The sequence below is a fragment of the Glycine max genome, chromosome 15, assembly GCF_000004515.6.
Source record: "Glycine max cultivar Williams 82 chromosome 15, Glycine_max_v4.0, whole genome shotgun sequence".
NCBI classification, from domain to species: domain Eukaryota; kingdom Viridiplantae; phylum Streptophyta; class Magnoliopsida; order Fabales; family Fabaceae; genus Glycine; species Glycine max.
The window spans coordinates 50,523,165-50,542,654 of NC_038251.2; the positions used below are offsets into that span (position 1 = coordinate 50,523,165).

The 19,490-nt window shown below is 28.9% G+C and overlaps 3 protein-coding genes and 1 pseudogene across 4 annotated transcripts; all 4 read right to left on the reverse strand.

The window, feature by feature from the left end:
• Positions 1-2,543: 2,543 nt before the first annotated feature.
• LOC100784629 (cysteine-rich and transmembrane domain-containing protein WIH1) lies at positions 2,544-3,417 on the reverse strand. 2 transcript variants are annotated; one of them, XM_006598136.4, is made up of 3 exons: positions 3,214-3,417; positions 2,846-2,987; positions 2,544-2,747 (listed from the first exon to the last, which is right to left on the reverse strand). In XM_006598136.4, exons 1-3 carry the CDS (start codon positions 3,341-3,343, stop codon positions 2,702-2,704), a joined length of 318 nt encoding a protein of 105 aa, XP_006598199.1. In that variant the 5' UTR covers positions 3,344-3,417; the 3' UTR covers positions 2,544-2,701. The 2 variants fall into 2 exon arrangements, with proteins under 2 accessions (XP_006598199.1, XP_003546789.2); XM_003546741.5 differs by having other exon boundaries at positions 2,846-2,990; positions 3,214-3,409.
• A 3,655-nt stretch (positions 3,418-7,072) lies between these two features.
• LOC100788709 (cysteine-rich and transmembrane domain-containing protein WIH1-like) lies at positions 7,073-8,078 on the reverse strand (annotated as a pseudogene).
• Positions 8,079-11,454: 3,376 nt separating this feature from the next.
• LOC112999537 (cysteine-rich and transmembrane domain-containing protein WIH1) lies at positions 11,455-12,728 on the reverse strand. The gene is made up of 3 exons (XM_026125694.2): positions 12,537-12,728; positions 12,088-12,229; positions 11,455-11,670 (listed from the first exon to the last, which is right to left on the reverse strand). The coding sequence occupies exons 1-3, from the start codon at positions 12,559-12,561 to the stop codon at positions 11,625-11,627; spliced, it is 213 nt and encodes a 70-aa protein (XP_025981479.1). The 5' UTR covers positions 12,562-12,728; the 3' UTR covers positions 11,455-11,624.
• A 4,550-nt stretch (positions 12,729-17,278) lies between these two features.
• Positions 17,279-18,479, reverse strand: LOC100306006 (uncharacterized). The gene is made up of 3 exons (NM_001364446.1): positions 18,401-18,479; positions 17,975-18,116; positions 17,279-17,667 (listed from the first exon to the last, which is right to left on the reverse strand). Exons 1-3 carry the CDS (start codon positions 18,423-18,425, stop codon positions 17,622-17,624), a joined length of 213 nt encoding a protein of 70 aa, NP_001351375.1. The 5' UTR covers positions 18,426-18,479; the 3' UTR covers positions 17,279-17,621.
• Positions 18,480-19,490: the final 1,011 nt, after the last annotated feature.

Consider the following 19,490-nt stretch of genomic DNA (forward strand, 5'->3'; position numbering starts at 1 on the left):
TTCTTTTTTTCTCCCTCATGCTGTATTATGTGTATACGACTACTTAAGAGATTTATGTATGACAATGATATTTTTGTTTGAAATTTGAAATACAACTTCTCCAGTAATAAAATTTGGTTGAATATAATCAAAATTGGAGTAAAACTGGGGGACCAACAAGTACAATTTTACTTACAAAAAATGAAGTCTTTATAGGGAATCACTTAGACATTGACATGTGACAGTCACACGTGGCATTGACACATGACAGTCAATGTCTGAGGTTAACGGTTAACGCCTAAATCGGGTTTCCAAGATCAATTTTGGAGGAATTTATAAAACTAGAAAACTAAATTTGTGAATTAAATTATAGGGGGACCAAATCCGAAATTAGAGATAAACTGAGGGATCATATTTTAATTTATCTAATAAGTGGGATGGAGGATATTGCTGCTCGAGTTAACAGAAGTTAGTGGGAATTCATTTTTTTATGGCAGTTCAGTTTTCTTATGGTACCAATTGTTGATCGAAATAATATCAAATGCGATCTTGAATGGGTGAGAAGACTAACTCCTTTGTTTATGACAACGAGAGTTAGAGGACAATGCTTCGCTATTGCTACCCGTCTTGCTTGATGTTAGTCAAAATTAGCTCTTTGGTGGGCATAAAAATCACCTTTAAATTTAGACTTGAATATCTTTTTTCATATTTATACATTTTTTTTCTATAGAATGTTAGCCAATTTTTTTTTTCGGTGTTGTTATCTGAATTTTTTTTTCAAATTTTTGTATTTGGTACTTAGTATTAACTTGATTTTGTTAAGTGATGATATGAATGACAAAATGTCATGTCATTGATGTTATATCATGTGATAGATTGAGTTATTTTGTTATGATTTTTCACATTATTTATGTTTTTTTAAGTTTTATAAACTCGTAACAAAAGGTTTATAATACCCTTGTGTTTCTTTCTCAGCCAATGAATGTACTACCATAATTTACTATGAACACAAATCAACATCCACAAATACATTACATAAAAAAATCAATGAGATTTACAAACAAAAGCAAAAAAAAAAAAGAACTTAGATTTGTAACTCAAATCACACACTCAAAATAACATCAAAGATCAACTTAGATCTATAAACAAAAACAAAAAATGAACTTAGATTTTCAACTCAAATCATGCACACTCTGAACAACATCAAAGATCAATTTAGATCCACAAACAAAAGCAAAAAATGAACTCAAATCACGCACATTCTTTAGATCTTCACGCATGTCTTCATCGAACAATCTGCAGTGGTAGAGGAGGCAACTCCAAAGCAAGAATGGTGTTTCTGATTCGTTGATCTTCAATTTCCCCTAGCCTTGTTCTTCTCCTCTTGATCGCCTGAACATAAACGCACACAAACACAACAAATTCTAAGAGGAGTGTTAAGTTCTTTCGTGATAACTCATTGAGAGGTTTGGAGGGGTTTGCAGCGGTGCAGTGACATTGTAGATCGAGGCACGACAATGAAAATGGCGACAAGGTCGATGGCAGTTATGCAACGATCATGTATGTGAGTGTTTTTGTTTGGTTTTCGTCAAAGAGAACCTAATATGATTTTCAAATATTTTTTTGGTCCCAAGTTAGAGATCATAGATATCTCCGAATTCACTGAGTCAAAGACTAATCCCCTTGCAATGTGTGAATGTTAATGGTCCAAAGAAATTTTGTATATGATGAAAATCAAACACAAAGAACCTAATATGATTGAGAGTGTTTTGGGGAGATTGTCTAAGAAAGGAAGGGAAATTTTAGACATTTTATTAAAATAAAAAATTAAATGATATGCAAAATCGTTAGAACATATGGCATAGATGACATGACATTTCATTAGTCAGGTTATTACTCAACTATTTAAGGGAGTTCGATATCAAATACAAAAATCTGAAAAGATTAAGTAGTAAAATAAAAAAATTAACTGGTAATAATTTAAAAAATAATATATTACAAATATGAAAAACATATTTAATCATTAAATTTATGTTCTCGATAAAATTAACTTCAAAGTTATCCTGCCTAAAAAAAGAAAAAAAAACTTCAAACTTGTATTTTGAAGTTAAAGGGTATATGCGTGGTAATTTTAGTAAAATTGGAGATCATTACATGTTCCTAAGTTAAGTATATAACCAATTTTACCATGAAGATGAAGATATTAACAATAGTAAGAGTTTTTAATTTTAAAAAGAGAAAATTAAGTTATTAAATGAAATTTATGTATTATGATATTGAAATTGTAGGGCCACAATGCACTATTTTTTTTAACATTAACCATTAAACTAGTTTATGTAAAATATTATATTTAATCTTTCATAAGTATTTATAATAGGTACTTATCGAATCTGTATTCAATTATTCATCCATATATATTTAGCAAAGGTGTCTGAGATTGAAACACCAAGTTAGGCAAACGATTAGAATGTTCTCGAACTCAATAATTTATGATAACTTTACTCTTATTAATAATAAAAAAAATCTTATAATAATAACTAAATACATCATAAAAAAATTCAAAATACAAGGAAAAAGAACAGCATCAACCAAATGGATAAAATACAAGCTGTCCAAGAGGACAAAGATCCTTATTCTTCTAAACTACAAAGAATACAAATAGGAAACTGGCAATGTGAAAAAGAAAACATGGTGACAAACACAAATCTGTGCTATGATTCAATCAGAAGCAACAATCCAGGACCCAGCAGCAGCATAAAGCAGCACAACTGCAAGAAAAGAAGGAAAAAAAATATTAAAACAAAGATTTGGTGCATGTTGCTGAAAAAGCTAGAAATAGATATAAGGTGAAGTGATTTTTGCTTACCATCCCTTCCAAAATCCATCACCCCTGCTTGTGGTTTCTTCTGGAACTCTTTGTTGGGGGTACCCTACAGCTGTAGGATCACCTTTGGAAGGATAACCCATAGGTGGTGGGGCACTAACATACAGTGCTGGAGGATATGATACTGCTGCATCATAATATCATGTCATTAATCCCATTTAGAAATACACTCACATTTCTCATGAAAAGTAACAAATTAATTTTAGCTTAAGCTTTATGTAAAAGAAAGTACATATTATTGAATGAACATTGAGCATGCAAATATGGTGTCAATCTATTTGGATCAAAAGAAACTTCACACATGAAACCATTTTGCTAACATTATGCTGAATGATATAATCAAAACTCACCAGGGGATTCTTGCTGATTGTTGAAGCGACTCATGTTGATGATGATGATGAAGTAACTCTTTTCTTGTGCAAACAAAGGGTTTAACAATAAGGGGATGTGAGATTGGAAACTATGGAAGTGAATATGCATGCCTAGCAGTATATATAGATTCTTTGGTGGCTATGGTTCCTTAATCCAATAGAACATCGAATGGCGCGTGGGACAGATAAAAACGCGTTATGATTATATTATATTATTTGACTGAAAAATAAAGTCGGTGTTGCATGAAAACCTTCTGTTGCCAAGTGGATGCACAAATGGTTTGCCACGTGTCACAAGTCTTTTTCATTTCTTATTGTTCCAAATCCTCAACTTCCACGCGTAGTTTCGAGACATTTCGTCTTTCATGACTGCGTTGTCGTTAGTCTTTATGCACTTAATTTACATTCTTTATATATATGATTTTGCACCAGATAAACCCATGATTGAATGCGATTTCCCCCCACCCAAAGCAACTCAATTTTTTTAGCTAACGAAGAAATTTATTTTCCTTATCATTGATGGTTAGTAAAATTCATAGATACAAGGACCGATTTACGGTTTAGTACGTTTTTAACTATAAATTGGAAAAGTGAAATGTATATGTAATGTTAAAATGTGAATTCCTTCTTGCAAAGGTTAAATACGGTAGTAAACATATTGTGCCATTTCCTCCATTCTGAAATAAGTATGATTGATCCTGTAAAATAAAAAAAGTATGATTTTAGTCAACCCCAAATTATCTATTATTTTATAATATAAAATTTTTTTTTTTTTGTTTTTTACCATAATTAAGGTTAAAATTTACTTTTAATCCTAATTTTTTTTTTGACTCTTGAATTTGATCTCCTATTTTTTTTTTTTAAAAAAAAATTCACTTCAATCCTTTATGTTTTAAAAATGATTCAAATTGATCCTTATTGTTACAATCCTCACACAAAATGTTAATGGACCCATTTTGAACATTTGCAAAAAATTAAATATAATTTGAGTTTGGATTTGTTGGTTCCAGTGTAATCTCTTAAATTTTAAAAATTTCACTTTATTCTTACAATATTTTGTTAGACCAAAATGATTAATCCATTATTTTTTTGTACTAACTATGTTAATTTTGGCTGAGATGGTAAATATTTACATGAGATGATATCTCCCAATTTATCACATGTCATCAGATTCATCATTTCTATTATTACTTTTAAATTACATTTTGATATTTTATTAAAAAAATATTTAAATAGTTAAAAATAATTTTTTATAGCACAATATAAATTATTTATGATAAGTTTAAAATATACTTTATATATCAACAAAGGCTAGTTATTATAAAATAATTTATTTATTAAAAAATATTTATTCATTATAAATTTTAATTATAGAAAAATATATGGTTATACTAAAATACTGGCGATTTATACTATACTGGAGAGGAGGTAAATATTTTTTTTTTCCTCTTACAATTGATTATAAAAAATATCGGATTTCGTCTCTGCTTATCCACCTTCTCGTTATGGACTTATGGTACACTGAATTGTTGGGTTAATATATAACAATCACAGATTGGATGGATTAATGGATTAATTGGTGTGAGATTTTTCTAACTTTAACAAAAAAGTGTTATGATGAGCTTAAAGAAATCTAAAAGAAAGATGATTAAGTGACTTAAGAATTGTATAAAATGATTTTAGAATATCTTTAATGATAGACTCAATTTTGAGTTTTTGGATCATATTTTTAATCTCAGGATGTCATATAAGATCTAAGAATTTTCTTTTGCAGAGTTTATTTTATCAATCAGTTAGGGAAAAAAATATTAAACAATACATATTTTTTGAAATGGGAGTAGTTCTGGAGGAGGAACCCAACCTCCATGTTGAAGATTTCTAGAGCATGTATAGTAGTAAATATGTTAAAGAAAGATTCTTGAGTTCAAAAACTCCCATTAAAAATACTCTTAGAATCTTAAAATAAAACAAATATTAAAAGATAAATACACATACGGATAAAGATAGAAGAAGAGTGAAAAAATGGAATGGTGGATTCAAACACATAAAAATAAGAAGTATAAAATAAATTTTAAAGTAAATACTTGTGATTTTATTAAAATAATGAGATGCATTTACTTACCCTCATTTAAGAATAAATTAGGGAATTCAAATATATAAAATTAAGAAATGCAAAATATAAAATTTCAAGATAAATATTTATTATTTTATTAAATCGAGGAAGTGCATTTGCATATCCTCATTTGTGAATAGGTTTGTTACTATTAAATACTCATAATGAAAATTTTATCATCATTGTTATGATCCTATCAAGTTGAATAGAGTTACTTCTAGTAAAACATATGTATCATCTATAAGAAAAAACAATGAGTGCGTATTGTATTTTATTGGTAGGTAATTTTAGTCTTGAACAATTTTCTAATATTTAAACTATGGTAACACTTGCATGATAAGTAAAAGTTAGGAGATAATTTTTTTTCTAAGTCATAATTTAGGAATTTTCTAATATAAAATTAAATAGGTTTAATTGTATTTTTCTCCCAAAATTTTACAATGTCACAAATTTAACATTTCAATCTATTTTTTTTTAAATTTTTTTGCAAATTTGCTCCCTATGAACAAAACATCACGAATTTTACCTCCATTTAGAAAAATCGCCATAATAAAAAGCCATCACAAAATTATCTTAATTGTGACAATTTAAAGAAAAAATTTCCACAAAACATCTTAACTGTGGCGATTTGTGTATGTGTAAAGAAAGGGGGCGCACAGTCCCGATAACAAAATTACAAAATGAATTCAGCCCCCTAAATAGCAAATCTAATGCAACATCAGATTATAACATGAACTGAGACTTAGGGTATGTTAGGTCCGACTTTTTTTAACTTAAAAATAACTTTTAAATTAAAGCTAAAATTAAGAACTTAAAAAATAATCAGAAATGATTTGCCAAATTTTAATTTTTTATTGCTTAAAATCTTCTTTTAAGCTAAAAGTTGTTTGATATTTTTTTAAATAAAAACTTCAATGAAAAAAATAAAAACCATAAATTATTGGTTTCCACATATTGGATATAATATAGTGTTTAGTCCAACTTTTTTTTCTTTCCTTTTTAATCCTTAAAAGGAGAAGCTAGCCTAAACACTCATTGTATTTTTGGGACAATAGCTTAAATTTTAAAAAGTTTTTGTTTTGAAAAAATAAGTTGTTTTTATGAATATGAAATTTTGTAGCTAATGATTATTTTTCAAAAGTTTTTTTTTCCTTTTCAGCTATTTTCATACTCTTTTATTATTTAATTTTTTTTACATACAAACAAAACTAATTATCTTAAAATCAATTTTCAAGCAAACTTACCTAAACAAAAACTAATTTTGATATTCAATTGGTGGAGTTTAGTTAATAACACATGCTAAATTGTTAAGTTTATGAAAAAAACATGTGTTCGATCACTAGAGAATGCACTCTAAGGAATGAACAAAATATTTAAGTATAACAAAACGAAAGACTAATGATTAGTTTCATAATCTATCAAAACACCAAATAAACTTCTAATCCTATATAAAAATTATTGATTATCCATATAATCGATTATTGAAATAATTTAATTTTCATACTTATCCCCAACATTCCCTAACTCATAAATACAATTACTTTTTTAATTTTTTAGGGTAAATCAAGGTATTTTTCCCAATTAATATTTTTTTCATATAAATTAAACTTCATAGTTAAACCAAGTACGGTTAAAAGATAGAATTATTTATCATTTACACACACTAACAATGTATTGGTTATCAACCGTTAGACTGTTCTCAACGCAATATTTATGATAATTTTTTTCTCACTAATAACAAATCATATGATAATGACTAAGTATACATTATAAAAATAAAATAAAATTCAAAGTATAACGGAAAAAGAAGCATCTGACAAAGGATAAAATGCGCCCTACCCAAGAGGACATATCCTTATTTTTTCACAAACTACAAAGAATACACAGATCTGTGCTATGATCAGAAGCAACAATCCAGGACACAGCAGCAACATAAAGCAGCACAACTGCAAGAAAAGGGAGAGAAAAAAGGTCAAAAGAAAATATTAGTGTTAATGAAATGCTAGAACTAAATATAAGGTGCAATGATGTTGGCAATGAACCTACCATCCCTCCCAAAATCCATCACCCCCTGGTTTTGGTTTCTTCTGGAACTCTTTGTTGGGGGTACCCTGCAGCTGCAGGACCATCCTTGGAAGGATAACCTATAGGTGGTGGGGCAGTAGCATATGGAGCCGGACGATAGGCCTCAACTGAAGATGGATATGATACCTCTTCATCGTATATAGTAAAATCCTGCATGCATGTAATTAAATCCCATTTAGAAAGATATTCACAATTTGAATGAGAATTAACAAAGAGTTTAGTGATCATGCATAACAGTATAAAATAGTTTTATAGTGTTATTTAATTATAAATAATAAATAAATATTATAAAAATTAATGAACTTATTATATATAATGATTGACTATTGGATGACATTATAAAATACTATTAGTGCATAATCGTGTTTCTCATTAATAAATTAAGTATAGCTTAAACTTTATGTTAAATCTAACTGCAGAACATTAATTTAAGGAAGATAGAGTAAACATTATTGAATATTGAGGATGCAAAGATGGACAATTCATCTTTATTTGTGGCCAATCGATTTGGATAAAATAAGAATTTAACATATAGGAAACCATGCATGTTTTGTTGTTCCAAAATAGGAGCGTTTTGCTGACATTATGCTGAACGATATAACAAAGACTCACCAGGGGCTTCTTGCTCAATGTTGAAGTGACTCATTATGATGATGATGGAATTACTCTTTTCTTATACCAATCAAAGGGTTTAAGTTTAATGGTAAGAGGATATGAAATTGGAAACTATGGAAGCAAATTAATATGCATGTGTACTTATATATATAGGTTCATTTGGGGGATTTTGGTTCCTTAATGCAATCGAAATCCGAATGGCGTCTGCAACAACAAGAAACGTGAGTTAAGAAAGCAAAGTGGGTGTTTGCATCTGAACCTTCTGTGCCAGGTGGAGCGTACTTTGTGGGTTGCCACGTATCATATCAAGTCTTTTTACCTCCCTGCTAGATAGAATTTTTGAGATATTTAATTAGTTAACCTTTTTTTATAGGATTTAATTTTTTTATTGAAGTATTTTTAATTAGTATATAGAAGTAGTTAATAAACAATAATGTTATAAATTAATAAGATGATTTTTTCTCTCTCGTGAGGATTATAGAAGATTTCTGGCTGTGAATTAATAAGATAAACTACATAATCACTATTTCATATAACTAATTAGGTAAAAGAGTGATATATATCTCAATAATCTTAAGGGTAATAAGTTTTTTTTGAAGAAATCTTAAGGGTAATGAGTGTGTTCTTTTTTTTTTTTAATTGTAAAAAATAAATGAGTTAAGTGTTCTAATCATTTTTGTTTCAGCTTCACTAGTAATTTTGATTTTGAACTCTGAACATGCAGCCGTGATAAATATTAAGAGGAGTAGGCTTTATCAGTTAGAGTGATTACCCAATTTACTTACTTCTTTTTGTTATACTATATAAATTATATATAACATTTATATAAATTAAAACAATCTAGCTACGTAGACAATAAAGTGAAAGTTATACAAAGTTTTAAGAAAATGCTGTTATAGTGAACCCACACAAATGTTAGTTAAGCCCACTGTAATTACTTCGTATATTAGTGTTTGAAAAATCGTAGTAATGACTTTGACTAACAAAAAATTGAATTAGTATTCCGTAATAGATATATAGCGACGGTAAAGTTCATTGTAATTTATTAAGGACAAGACCTTCTATAATTCATCGTTATTACGGATTAAAAAGTCGACTATAATTTACTGGTTGACAAATCCTTTGAAATGTGTTTGTATTACTGGCAGTTTCTTGGTCCACTATAACAAACTCATTATCATAGCAAAAAAATTGTAATGAAGATTGCTTCACATGGGAGATACAATCTATACTAGAAAAAAAATCTTGAGAGTAAATTTGGAAAATTGATGCAAACTTGTACTAATTAAATTTATTAATTTTCTTAATTCTTATAAATTAGTTAAAAGAATTTTATAGAAAGAAGAAGGCAATAAATATATAGTTGAAGAATTTAAGTAGAATGCATGGTTTAAAAGTTTTTTTTATGTATGTAACAATTTTTTTTATGTTGTTATTTAATTATGATAATTATATATAATAAAATTACTATATTTTATAGTAATTAATTTAAAACTGATATTTAAATAATTTCTTTTGGAAGAGTGACTTTATTACCAAGTGTTCATCATACATTATGATGTGTCGGTCTCTTTTGTTCTTTTCTCATGAGTAAACTACATAAATATCTTTTAAGGAAATTATGCATGTATTTCTCTAATTTTAAAGTCTACACAATTTTTTTTTTTGAAATTTAAGAAAATTACATACATCTTCTCTCAATTTTTAAAATCTACACAAATTTTCCTAAATGTTGTCTAAATATTTCATGACATTTAATGAGTTTTATTTTCTCCCCTAAATGTCCTTGTCTTCCTCCTTCAAATATTGGACAACTTGGATTCAAAAAAGTTATAAAAAAAAAAACTCAATCAAGTTATCATATCTTTAAACCTATAAGTCAAATAAATATCATCGTGAGACAAAACCATTGAGTCAACCCCATTCCAACAAACCCATAAGCCAAAAGAATAATTATGGGTGTTAACAATCAAATGAAATTATCTTAATCAAGTTATCAATGATCCAACGCACAAAATTATCTGAACCAATTTCATACTAACATTAATAACATTAAATATAGGTATATTTTAAAAATGAAGGAGATGCATGAGTAATTTCTTTGGAAAGTTTATGTAAGTTTAAAAAAACGAGAAAAAACCTGTATAATTTTCTTAAATCTCAATAGAGATTAATGGTAACACTTATGGGAAGTGATGTTATTTATAAAAAAATAACATTGTTGTATATATTTTCACATAAATAAATAGTACAGTGTTGAATTGCTATTGCTGGAAAATTTAAATTGATTTTTTCTTGAATTAACATTTTTTACATTTCTCTAAAGAACTGGTTACCAAGTGACGAAAGAAGAAAACCGAGCACTGTAGTGAAGAAAAAGACAAAGATGGATCCTGAATGTAGTCCTAAACAGAAGAAAACTGACTGATCTTTATTTTAAATTTGATGTTTTATTTAAATTTATTTATTTTTATAATTAATATAATATGACAGTACAATTAAAACAAAAAAAGACACGTGACATTGAAAATTGTTACATGATTTAACGACTTTCAAATAATATGACAAAAACAATTTCATTTTAATAAAACATTTCAAAATAATCATATAATAATAATTTGTTTTTATTTTTTTTTACTAATAAACTATATCAGTCTTTGTCCAGTTTTTTTTTTCTTTCGAAATTCAAAACTTCAATTACCGAATTTGCTGTTTTAATTAAAAAAAAAAATGCGATTTGGTGTGAGTTTTCTAATAAAATTAAAGCAGTCTTATCCAAAAGTTGGCCAAACTGTCAAGGGTCAAGATAGTTACACTTACACATGCACTAGGAGTGTTGAGGTAATCCATATTTACATGCTATTTTCAATAAAATTAGTTAAAAATTTAATTAGAAGTTAAAAAATTAATTGATAATGGAAAGTTGAAGAGTGGTTGTTAAAACTGAAAAAATTAATTTATTAAATCATAAATATTTGATAAAATTATCTATTGAAATAATTGAAAAATATAAAATGACATATTTAAAATGTTAATAAGAAAATTGAATAAATACTTAAAGATAAAAAGGAAATAAAATATAAAAAATTAGAGATTAAAAGTTAGTATTTAAAAAAATATTAAGAATTACTTTAAAAAATTTAGTAATAAACAAATCTTAAAGCTAACTGAAATAACTCCTAACACAACCTATGTTAACTATGCACCTATTCATTTCCTTGGAATTTTTATGAATTAACACGTACATTCAACCAGTAAATAACATATCAATTTGTTGATTGAAAAGATTAAAATTTTATGGGGGCTCTTTTTTTCTTTTCTTTGTAAATTAAAGCAAACGTTATGGTTTCTAATTAGTGGTTGCAATAACGCTTCATGAGATTAATTAATTCCCTTTCCAAAGTATAAAAACATCAACAAGATACAAATTCCCTCGCATAAATAAATTTTTATGTCCCAGAGGACACAAATATCTTTAATATATATTTACAGTAGATAAATACAAAATTAATTTGGTAAAGAAAACAACAAAAGACAGAGAGGACAAGCCCTAATCCACAAGTGTAGTGATATGCAATCAGAGACAACAATCCAGGGCACAGCAACAGCACAATCCAGCACAACTGCAAGAAAAGAAAGAAGGAACTTTTGAGAAATCAAAACATGATTAGATGTAAAGCGCTCTAATAAATATATGTTACGAAATTAATAGTATTTTTTATTTATAAAAAAGTATTAATAACATCTTTCACTGTAATTTTTAGTACTGCAATTCAATTGTATTTTTAATATTTATAAGTATTAGAAAAAACTTAAGTTTTACATATGTTAAAAATAATTTCATGATAAAGTATATAAGTAAAAACATCATTCACTTAACAAATAGAATTTCATACAATTGAGTTAAGTCCAAACTTATACTTTAACATCTCATACCCTAATTAATTAGACAAAGTAAAATTTCATACAATTGAGTTAAGTTGAAACTTATATTTTCACATCTCATACCCTAATTAATTAGACAAAGTAAATGAACTCACCATCCCTTCCAGAAGCCATCACCCCTGGTAGAGGTTTTGATTGGAACATTTTGTTGGGAAGGAACATCATCCTTTGTGGGATAACCCACAGGTGGTGGTGGAGGAGCTGGGTTGCTCTGACTCACTGCTAGATATGCAGTCACTGGTGGAAAATCAAACAATCCAAGTTAGATATAATTTTTTTATAAAAAAAAATGATAAGTATTTTCCTATATTAATTAATAATTCTAGTTTTGAATAGAAAAATGGAGTTTTAATTAAGCACCCAAATATGATAACCCCATCCATTAATTCTAGGATGTGAAAACCATGCATATATATTTGGTTTCAACCAAAAAACGAAAAGTGGAAAAAAAAAACGTTTTTCTTAAGGAGGGAAGCCAATTTTGATAAAAGAATATTGATAATTTAATCATTCAGCATAAAAGATAAATATTTAAAAGACTTACCAGGAGTTTGTTGTTGGTGATTCATCGTTAGATGAAGTTGCTCTTGATCTTTTTGTAGTATGAGGCAGAGAAAAGAGAGTGTGGGATTAATTAGCTGATTGTGGGAAGCATAGAAAGATAATGTGTATATAAATAGGATTTGGTGAGGGCTGCGACGAGTGACCTTATGGATTAAAGAAAAGCGCGTTTTAGGAGAGAGAGACAAACAGAATAAGGACTGAAGAAGGTGCAAGGAACAACATTTGACCAATCAATGGCAATTGTTTCTTTTCAATTTTTTGTTTAATCTCATCCCTCATAAATGCATGTTTCCCCTTTTTTCGATTCATTTAACATGCAATTTTTGCCTCTCAATAGCAATTGTTTCTTTTCTTTTCAATTGTATTTGTTTCCATCACGTTAATTAATTTCCTTACTTGGTCCCTTTTTGTATTTAATCATTTTATTACGGGGAACGGGTCCGACTTAAAACATTAAGTCAATATTACCTGTATTATATTTGTATCCAAGTAACACTAACTCAGGATAACAGCCATGGAGAGTGTGTCCGACTTCAAACCTTAAGTTAATATTATTTCACTAACTTAATCCTAAATCAAAGGGGGCCATCACCATCAAGTTGGTTCAAGTTTAGAAGATATTTTGATTCAAACCAATTAACATATCAATGTTAATTGGTTTGGATTAGTTCAATATTTTATAATAAGAAAAACCTAAATCAAACCAACTCAATCACATTTAAATTGATTCAAATTAGGTCATTGGATCACCTAATAAAATAAAATTAAAAAATAGAAAATCATAATAAAATAAAAGAAACTAAGGGATAATATTAAAAGTAAGAATTATACAATATAAAAATTATAGAATTATAAAATTATACAACATAATTTTTTTAAAATAATGAGTTTGGATTGGTTTGGATTCTATATGTTCAAATTTAATACTCGAACTGATGTAGGATAATTTTAAAATACGAATCAAACTAATGATCCAAACAACCAAAAAAATACTCTTTGAATTGGTTTGAATTCATTAGGTCATTATTTCTAGTTAGACCCATGGTCGTCCCTAGGAGTTTTGGGCATTCAGATGATATTTGCTCTTAATAATGCATTGTTGGCAAAACAAATATGACATGTCATGCATAAAAAAAACTCTCTCTAGCCTAGATCTCTCAAGCCAAAGTACTATCAAAGGATTTGCTTTTGATGCAGTCAGGGGATACAATCCTAGTTACACTTGGGCTAGTGTGCTCTCCTATAAATGGCTCATTCAAAGAGATGCATGTTGGATTATTGGCAACAAATACACAATCAAGGTGTGGTGTGATAATTGGATACCAAAGGCTCATGCCAACTAGTTTCTACATAGTTGAAAAAATGAAGTTGATAATGACATGATAGTGTCAAAACCTATCAAAGAAAGTGGTGAAGGTTAGGAAGTTGATAAAATCGAAGCTCTATTCCCATTGTATATTACAAGGTAGGTTTTATCTATTCCTTTGAATAGATGCCCACGAGAGGATGAATTGTCTTGGCCTTACATAGTTGATGGTGAGTACAATGTTAAAATAAGATATCACTTAGCTATGTCTAGTGAAGAATTTTTGGGGATGTATGATCCAGGGTCCACAAAATATACATGACATCGTAGGTGACACTTCGAGACATATGTCAACCCTCCATGTCAGCTCTAGCACAAAAGCACAGACCTCAACCCTTAGCCATCGGGCTCCCTAACCGACAGGTTATCTCTAACGCCCTATTATTCGAATATACTATCATTTTCTATCTCTTGGTAGATACTCAATTATCTACAAAGTCACACCTTATCTATATAAGGTATAAATTATCTACTAGTTTTTTTTTTATCTCTAAGCTATATATTATCTCTAACTTTATCTATAAGCTATTTGGTATTATTTATAAGTAGATAATTATCTGCAAGGGCTATAACACCTCCTACAAACAAGGACCTACAACTTCATTCCACTCTTATAAGTATCAGGTTCCTTCGAACCCTCAACACATCTCGAACACACATACACACTTGATTATATACCCGTGTATACACATTCTCTTTCTTATTCTCCTAACTCATGTACTTACTTGAGCGTCAGAGTCCTTTGTTTTGCAGGTCCTCCCTCTTATCTTTCTAACAAAGGTCACTCTCAATCCGACGTTTGAAGTCTAGGAGCCTACCTTTGTCATGTCCATCCTAGCATGTGCCAACTCTGGATTTTGATAAGTATAGGAGACTTTCACAAGTTACACAAGCATAAATTTATAGTGGAAAATATGGTCTGTTGAGAAATCTCCAACATGTAAGAACCTGGTTTGAAGAAGGGCATGTCTATATTCAATTGCTGTTGACCTCGTTGCCCTTGCTATGAGGGGGAGAAATTGAAACACATTTTCATGCTTTGCTGCTTTTCCCCTCTATGAAATTGTTTTGGTTTGGCTTCTCTTTTGAGAATCAGGGTGGAGGAAATTCAAGTCACAAGCCTACCACAATGGTTAACGAAATGTATGGAAATAATGAATGAGGAGTAATTGCTTGACTAGAATTTCATATTGATGCACACTGAGTTACGGCACAAGGAGAATAAAACAAGATAACTACTCAAGTGACAGGACAATTATTTATCTTGTACATTGTTTGGTGGATAATGTACAAACCAATATAAATAATGTAAAATGTATCAAAATATTCTTTAATATTAATTATCTAAATAGAGTTCATATTATAAAACCATAGAACGTGGACTGAAATATCTTCATCTTCCCCCTCACTCGCTTCACCCGTCTCACTTTGTTCCTGCAAGTAAAATTTAACAAATTCGACAAGACTAATTACTCATAAACATAAGGACAAAATATACCTAAGGTAGCAAATTCTTTTTTGGGAAAAATGTAAATTATATTAAACCCAAAATGATACAACAATAAACGGGACATACCCCGCAGCTAGAGAAAATTAAAAGCCTCCCTAATACAAGAAGGCCTATATCAAGATGTTAAAACAAATGCAACAGGTGCGCTTGTCTATACATAAGAAACTTAATCTTGCTAATAACCTCTATTACAGAAAATTGATAATCTACAAAAATCAGCTTGTTCCTAGACAGCCAGATGCAGTAGACTATAATTGCTATAGCCAGACAACGAAATTTTCCTTGAACACCTGATGTGGATCTGCCCCTAATTAAAGAGTCAGTAATGCGCTGCAAAGAAGTGAAACGTCTACGGAAAGGAGCCAAATCACGAATGTGAGCCCAAACTTGGAGAGATTTCCTGCAAGAAAAGAACAAATGAGCATTTGACTCAGCCTCATTTGAACATAAAGGGCATAGGGAACCCTTGTTCAAAAAATCAGCTTTGTCAAGAGTAAGCAACCGGTTCCTTTTAGCAAGCCATAGAATGAAAGACATCTTAGGGGGGATTGCTGGGTTCCATATAACAGAACACCAACTAACAGTAGGCTTGGTACCTCTAATGTATTCATAGACTTTGCCAACAAGCAATTGTTCATTGGTGCTTCAAGATTGAATCCTTTTTTTGGCCTCTTCTGTACTTAGCTCTTTGGAGATAATAAAGTCCCTTATTTGAATGATTTTCTTTATAAAAATTGAATCTGATGAAGAAGTATTGTAATTCCACACATCGCTCCCTCTGAAATAGTAATAGTGAACTCACCAAACCCATGGAGAATCTTTCTTACAATGAAAGTCCCATAAGATACGGGAAAGAAGCGCAAGGTTCCAGTCCTTGAGATTAAAAAGGCCTAACCCCCCTTCTTTGTTCGGAGAACAAACTACTGACCAAGCAACCAAGGACTTGGTTTTGCCAATATCCACTTTACCCCACAGAAAATTACGTACGCGACATTAGTTCAAGCATTGTTTCTTCACAAATGTCATATGATCATGTCTTAATTAAAGACAACGCAACCTATGTAACATTCCTATTTGTTATCGTCTAACCGGTGAGACCCATGATATGACAATTAACCTAATTAATGTTCTAAAATTCACACGATACCAAAGGGGGTTTTTCAAATATGCAGCAACAATAACAAAGAAAAACACGGATATGTGTGAAAGAGAGAGGAATACAAGACGGATAATTTTGACTTTTTGTTTTGTTGTGCTTGGAACAAAAAAATGCCACGTTAGTAAGTTACAAATTTTAATATTTTTATTTTGTCCCTCATCACTTGTTTTGTTTTGTTCCATAATAATTTTTTTATCAAACATGAAACAAATCAATTTGTACTATTTATTCTTTTAATTTTTTTTTTCCAAATCAAACACACCTAAGAGTTATATCATGACATAAACAATGGAATATGTCATTGGTTACGTGGCTCATATCTCATAGTCTATATCAAACTTTTTTTATAAAAAAATAACTTCAATTATTGAATTTACTGTTTTAATAATATATTAAAACGCAGTCTGATCAAATATTTGGCAAAAAAAATGTCAGGGACAACATACTTTACACGTGCATGACGAATGTTGCCTTAGATGTTGAGCTAATCGCCTAATCCATCAATTAGTACCGAATTTAATTTTTTTCTACCATAATATTAAAATGAAGTATTTGTCTATCATAAAAAAAATAAATATTCTTTTAAAATGGTGAGTGCACATAATAAGATATATTATCCTTCTTTATTTTATACCCAATGTTAAAGATTCTAAACACAAACTAGTATCATCTGTATCCATCAATATTGGTTAACAAATTTACCTATTCATTTCCTTGGAATTGGAACACAATATTCTTATGATTATGAATAACGTAGATTCAGCCAGTAATACTAATAACTGATCAAATTCTTGATTGAAAACGATAAAACTTAGGAGGGGTTATGGTTTCTAATTGCAACAATGGTCCATGTGATTGATTCCCTATCCAAAGTTAAAAAAAGATCAACAAGATACAAATTCCATCACATACATAAATAAAATTTTGCTGTCTCGGAGGACACAAATACCCTTATTAGACAAGTACAAAATTAAATTAGTAAAGAAAATGACAAAGGACAGAGAGGATAAGCCCAAATCCATAACTTCAATCAGAGACAACAATCCAGGGCACAGCAACAGCACAATCCAGCACAACTGCAAGAAAAAAAAAAGTAGATACTTTTGAGAAATCAAAACATGACGATTAGATGTAAAGGGCCAATAAATACTTTGATTAATGAATTAAAATTAAATTACTTTTTTATATAAAAAAAAAGGTATTGATGGCATATTTCACAGTAATTTCTAATACAAATTATACAATTAATTCAATAGTTATTTTCAATACAAAACTTTCTATTTTAAAATTCTTTAACTTGTGTCCTTAATTATTGTACTTGCTATAAATATCAGTACCCTAATTAATTAGACAAAGTAAGATTTTGGTTATAAATGAACTCACCATCCCTTCCAAAAGCCATCACCCCTAGTAGAGGTTTTGATTGGAACATTTTGTTGGGAAGGAACATCATCCTTTGTGGGATAACCCACAGGTGGTGGTGGAGCTGCTGGGTTGCTCTGACTCACTGCTGGATATGCAGTCACTGGTGGAAAATCATACAATCCAAATTAGATATATATATTTTAAAATATCAATATGTCTATAGAAATTAATAATTCTAGTTTTGAATATAAAACCAGGATTTTTAATTAAGCACCTAAATATGAATATGATCAAGCCATTCATTAAATTATAGGAAGTTAAAACCATGCATATTTGGTAAGAAAGTGAGAAAGAATTTTTCTTAATGATGGAGATCAGTTTTGATGAAGGAATGCTGGTAATTAATTATATTCAGTATAAAAAGTAAATATATGAAAGACTTACCAGGAGATTGTTGTTGGTGATTCATGGTTAATTAGATGAAGTTGTCTTGATATTGTTTGTAGAGAGAGAAAAGAGAGTGTGGGAAGCATCAGAAGTTAACGTGTATATAAATAGACTTTTGGGACAGCTGCCATGGCCTTGTACGTGGAATAAAGAAAAGCGCGTTTTAGGTGTGAGAGATAAAGAAAGAGACAGATCAATGACTTAAGAAGGTGCAAGGAAAAATATTTGATTTAAGTGGTATATATGCCTACTTTTAAAATGATTTTTAAGAATAAATAGTTATTTTAATAATAGTAAATAGTTCATATAATATATATATATATATATATATATATATATATATATATTATTCAATCACAAATAATATATACATTAATAATTATTTTAAAAATTATATTAATATTCATTTTGATTGATTGAGAATGTAAAATTTTTTATATTGACATTACACTATCATCGTTTAATTAAATATAATTTTATACAAATAAGTATTGAGTTTTATAGTAATTATAGTCTTATCTTTATTATAATACATAATTTAAAAGGAAATGATAATTTTTTATAAGACACTTTAGAATTCTTTTGAAACATTTAATCTTTTTTTCATTACTTGTTGTTATTAAATATTCTAAGTATTTATGTTTTTTTAAATTTAAAGTAGTGCATAATATTCTTGAACTTCAATATTTTTACATTGCTCAAATCAGGTTAATGATTATTAATAAGGATATAATTGATATTTTAGTTACATATTTTAAAAAAAATCAATAAAATCAAATCAAATAATTATTTTGATTGATATGTATAAATAATGTCTATAGTATCTTATAATAAGAATAAGACGAAGTGTTAAAAATCATTTTTAATATGATTTGTGATGAGTTAACCGTATCAAAGATTTTATACTTAAATCTAGTCATTATAAAAACTAAACTCATAAAAAAATTATTGAAAAAACTATTTCTTATATTATAATATAATGAAAAGAACCAAGATTGAACTTAGCCCCTTACATATCTATACCCAATCTCCACCACTAAGCATTTTTTTTATATAAAAAAACTAATAAACGATATAATATTAAAGA

Excerpts from the sequence above, each read along its gene's own strand:
- LOC112999537 (XM_026125694.2), bottom strand. The coding sequence starts at position 12,561 with ATGAATCACCAACAACAAACTCCTG. Across the intron at positions 12,230-12,536 it reads TCACCAACAACAAACTCCTG|TGACTGCATATCTAGCAGTG; the intron begins GTAAGTCTTTTA and ends ATTTTCCACCAG. Across the intron at positions 11,671-12,087 it reads GATGGCTTCTGGAAGGGATG|TTGTGCTGGATTGTGCTGTT; the intron begins GTGAGTTCATTT and ends CTTTTCTTGCAG.
- LOC100306006 (NM_001364446.1), bottom strand. The coding sequence starts at position 18,425 with ATGAATCACCAACAACAATCTCCTG. Across the intron at positions 18,117-18,400 it reads TCACCAACAACAATCTCCTG|TGACTGCATATCCAGCAGTG; the intron begins GTAAGTCTTTCA and ends ATTTTCCACCAG. Across the intron at positions 17,668-17,974 it reads GATGGCTTTTGGAAGGGATG|TTGTGCTGGATTGTGCTGTT; the intron begins GTGAGTTCATTT and ends TTTTTCTTGCAG.
- LOC100784629 (XM_003546741.5), bottom strand. The coding sequence starts at position 3,343 with ATGCATATTCACTTCCATAGTTTCCAATCTCACATCCCCTTATTGTTA. Across the intron at positions 2,991-3,213 it reads CAATCAGCAAGAATCCCCTG|CAGTATCATATCCTCCAGCA; the intron begins GTGAGTTTTGAT and ends ATTATGATGCAG. Across the intron at positions 2,748-2,845 it reads GATGGATTTTGGAAGGGATG|TTGTGCTGCTTTATGCTGCT; the intron begins GTAAGCAAAAAT and ends CTTTTCTTGCAG.